The sequence below is a fragment of the Priapulus caudatus genome, unplaced genomic scaffold (assembly GCF_000485595.1).
Source record: "Priapulus caudatus unplaced genomic scaffold, Priapulus_caudatus-5.0.1 Scaffold342, whole genome shotgun sequence".
NCBI classification, from domain to species: domain Eukaryota; kingdom Metazoa; phylum Priapulida; class Priapulimorpha; order Priapulimorphida; family Priapulidae; genus Priapulus; species Priapulus caudatus.
The window spans coordinates 290,931-294,171 of NW_014577403.1; the positions used below are offsets into that span (position 1 = coordinate 290,931).

At 48.2% G+C, this 3,241-nt stretch overlaps 1 protein-coding gene across 1 annotated transcript in view; it reads right to left on the reverse strand.

Annotated features, from left to right (window-relative positions):
* Nucleotides 1-228: 228 nt before the first annotated feature.
* LOC106809279 (acyl-CoA desaturase-like) overlaps nt 229-3,241 on the reverse strand; it is a 12,537-nt gene continuing 9,524 nt past the window's right edge. Inside the window, exon 7 of the mRNA XM_014812291.1 lies at nt 229-2,835. Coding sequence (XP_014667777.1) covers nt 2,577-2,835 — 259 coding nt within the window. The 3' untranslated portion in view covers nt 229-2,576. The remainder of the gene's footprint in view (nt 2,836-3,241) is intronic.

Sequence of the window (3,241 nt, forward strand, 5' to 3'; positions counted from 1 at the left end):
AAATGGATTTGCTTCCCTGTCTCCTGCCCTCAACTCGGGGTTGTGTACTATGCATTATATCGTGCGAGTGAGTGCGTGCATGCGTGCTTGAATTTACACGTGCAATTGCAGAAACTAAACATTTCCAACGATTAGACGCGCTTTAACCGGGATAACTTCATCATTCAGTACTGCTTTAGATCATATAACTACCCGTGGCACAAATTCATCAGTACAGAACATGATTTGTTTGTTTGTTGCACTTGACGGTTGGGTTTATTCTGGAAAACACCATCACCATACTGCGCTGAAAGCAACGTGACAGTCAACTGCAGCTCTTGTAATCTCAATGCGCGAAAAACAATATTAAACAGCAAATATCCAAAACCCGCTCAATAACAAATCAATAAAAAATATCACGATAACGAATAAATTCGGCTCAACTTGTTTAAGAGCGCAGCGTTAGAGTAGTTAAAAGCAGGGCACTCTTTCTTGGCCGCCTGTCCGCTTGTGACGGCTTGCTTTCGCAGGGATAAGAATCACTGCGTGTTGAGTAATATCGTCGTCGATAGATGGCGCGCCTATAAACCGAATGATACACTCATCATACACGGTTCATTCGTAAACCGGGAAGCAATATAGTTACTACTATACGTGGAGAAACGCTTTCAATATCGTTCATACGCTGACATCACGTAAATATGCGTCGCCTTAACGACACCAAGCCGACACGTTAACTACTTGTTTCCTCCGTCTGTGCTTTTACACCGGTGTCGTCCATATAACAACTAAGCTCGCATTCGATGAGATATCACTGGAATGCATTCTACAATAAACAGCAGCAGCTGCAGCTGAAACAACAACATCAACAACAACGAGCCAGACAAACATCCGCGTACAAAAATAAATTATTACCGGCCTATAAAAGGCATTATTCACGAAAAATTCTATTATAATTATATATTTCCAGCAAAAAATACGTTTTTGCCACTTTCAATTTCTCACAAACTCTCAACACAACTTCTCACAATGTCAATAGTCTTCGACGCCAAGGCTGGTGATGTCACCACAGCTAAACAGTGACGTAAACAGTTCGCAAAGAGAAGAACAAACAAACAACATCAAAGATAGAAAATATAAAATTACTAATCGAAAAAAAGCCTAGGGCATAATTGCATACGAAACAAACACGCATTTCAAGGTCCAAAGACCTAGAACTCAACTAAAACATAGAACAAGGTACAAATAAACATAACTCGGTCAAAGATTACACAAGCTGCAGCGATAACACGATACATGTATTACACCGAGAAAAAATATCAGGAACTACGAGTGACCTCCATCTCTAATCAGAATCTTCAACAGGTAACATCTAGGTTCCAAATCACACCTAAATACACAAGACAGCATTCTTTGCAACAGATCAATCATGTCTCAATCATTGCATGGGAAACCATTACGATAAGATGGTGTACGTATTATATAGCGCGTGATTCTTGCACGGGCAACTATATACGCGACGTGAGCGGGCAGTCCTCGCGCTGCCCCTCACCCCGCCACACACGTAGGATTGGTTCACACGTTACGAGGGGGCTACCTGCTCCCCGCTCCACCCCAACACGCAGGCGGGTTTGGGTAATTAGGGTTGCGTTTTCCTGCTCAATGTGTAGAGGTTGCTATGCTAACACACCACACCCCTCCACCCAATGTGCAGAGGATAATGTGCTTACACCCCTACCCAATGTGCAGACTGCAGACGTATCCTAACACAATCATCCATCAAATTTTCAGGCACCAGGTCGATTAATCACCAGCGAGTTTTCAAACGATGCGGGCTAACCAAAGTTGTTGCGATTCCATCAAGGTCCTGGGGCTGAGGTTGCACTGATAAGCATTATAAATAACATATAAAAAAGTTTGGACTTGTTTAGAGATTAATATGCTTACACACCCATCTATCAAATATTTAAAGGTTATCATGCATACACTCTCATCCACCCAACGTTCAAAGGTTAATATGCTAACACAGCCCTCCACCCAATGTGTAGAGGTTAATATGCTTACACCCCTCCACACCGAGTAATGTAGAGTATTGTAATTATGCTTACTCTGGCCTCACCAAGCATCCTTCTACTTAAGTCATGCATGGCCTCATGCCCCACTTCCTACACCTTCAACTTTAGACATCTCTACCAGCCCCTATACCTCGATAACTACTCTTCTTCAGACATCTGTAGCACCCCTCTACATCTCACTGACCGCTCCTCTACTAGCGCCCCCTACATCTCACTGACCACTCCTCTACTAGCGCCCCCTACATCTCACTGACCGCTCCTCTACTAGCGCCCCCTACATCTCACTGACCACTCCTCTACTAGCGCCCCCTACATCTCACTGAACTCGCCTCTACTAGTGCCTAAATCACCGTCTTCCCATCTACTAGCGCCCCCTACACCTCACCAGCCTACACTCTACTAGGGCCTTTCACACCTCACTGCTCCTCTACTATTGCCTCCTACCACCTCACTGACCACCCCGCTAATAACGCAGCCTTCGCGTCGCCGCTCGTCCACTAGCGCCCCCTGCTGAGCGACGCTCTACTTGAGCAGGCCGAAGGTGCGCATCGTGCCGTCGCCCGTGCGATCGCGTCGCCGCTGCACGAGCTCGCGCGGCACCGTCTTCAGGTTGTAGGCGAGGCCGAGGCGCGCCATCAGGTCGAGGAACGTCGTCGTCACGTTGAACATCTTGCCAAACTCGGACGTCGCGTAGTCGTGCGGGAACGTGTGGTGGTAGTTGTGGAAGCCCTCACCCGCAGCCAGCATCACCGTCATGAAGCTCTCCGTCGGCGAGATCTTCCTGCGGACGCGCAGAGGGCGACACGTGAGCGCGTGTAGGTGGCGACACGTGAGCGCGTGTAGGTGGAGACACGTGAGAGCGTGTAGGTGGCGACAAGTGAGCGCGTGTAGGTGGCGACACGTGAGCAAGTGTTGGTGGCGACACGTGAGCGCGTGTAGGTGGCGACAAGTGAGCAAGTGTTGGTGGCGATAAGTGAGCGCGCGTAAGTGGTGACAAGTGAGCAAGTGTTGGTGCCGACAAGTGAGCGCGTGTAGGTGGCGACAAGTGAGCAAGTGTTGGTGGCGACACGTGAGCGCGTGTAGGTGGCAACACGTGAGCGTGTGTAGGTGGAGACACCTGAGCGTGTGTTGGTGGCAACACGTGCAAGCATAGAGCGTGACATGTGAGCGCGTGTAGGTGGAGACAC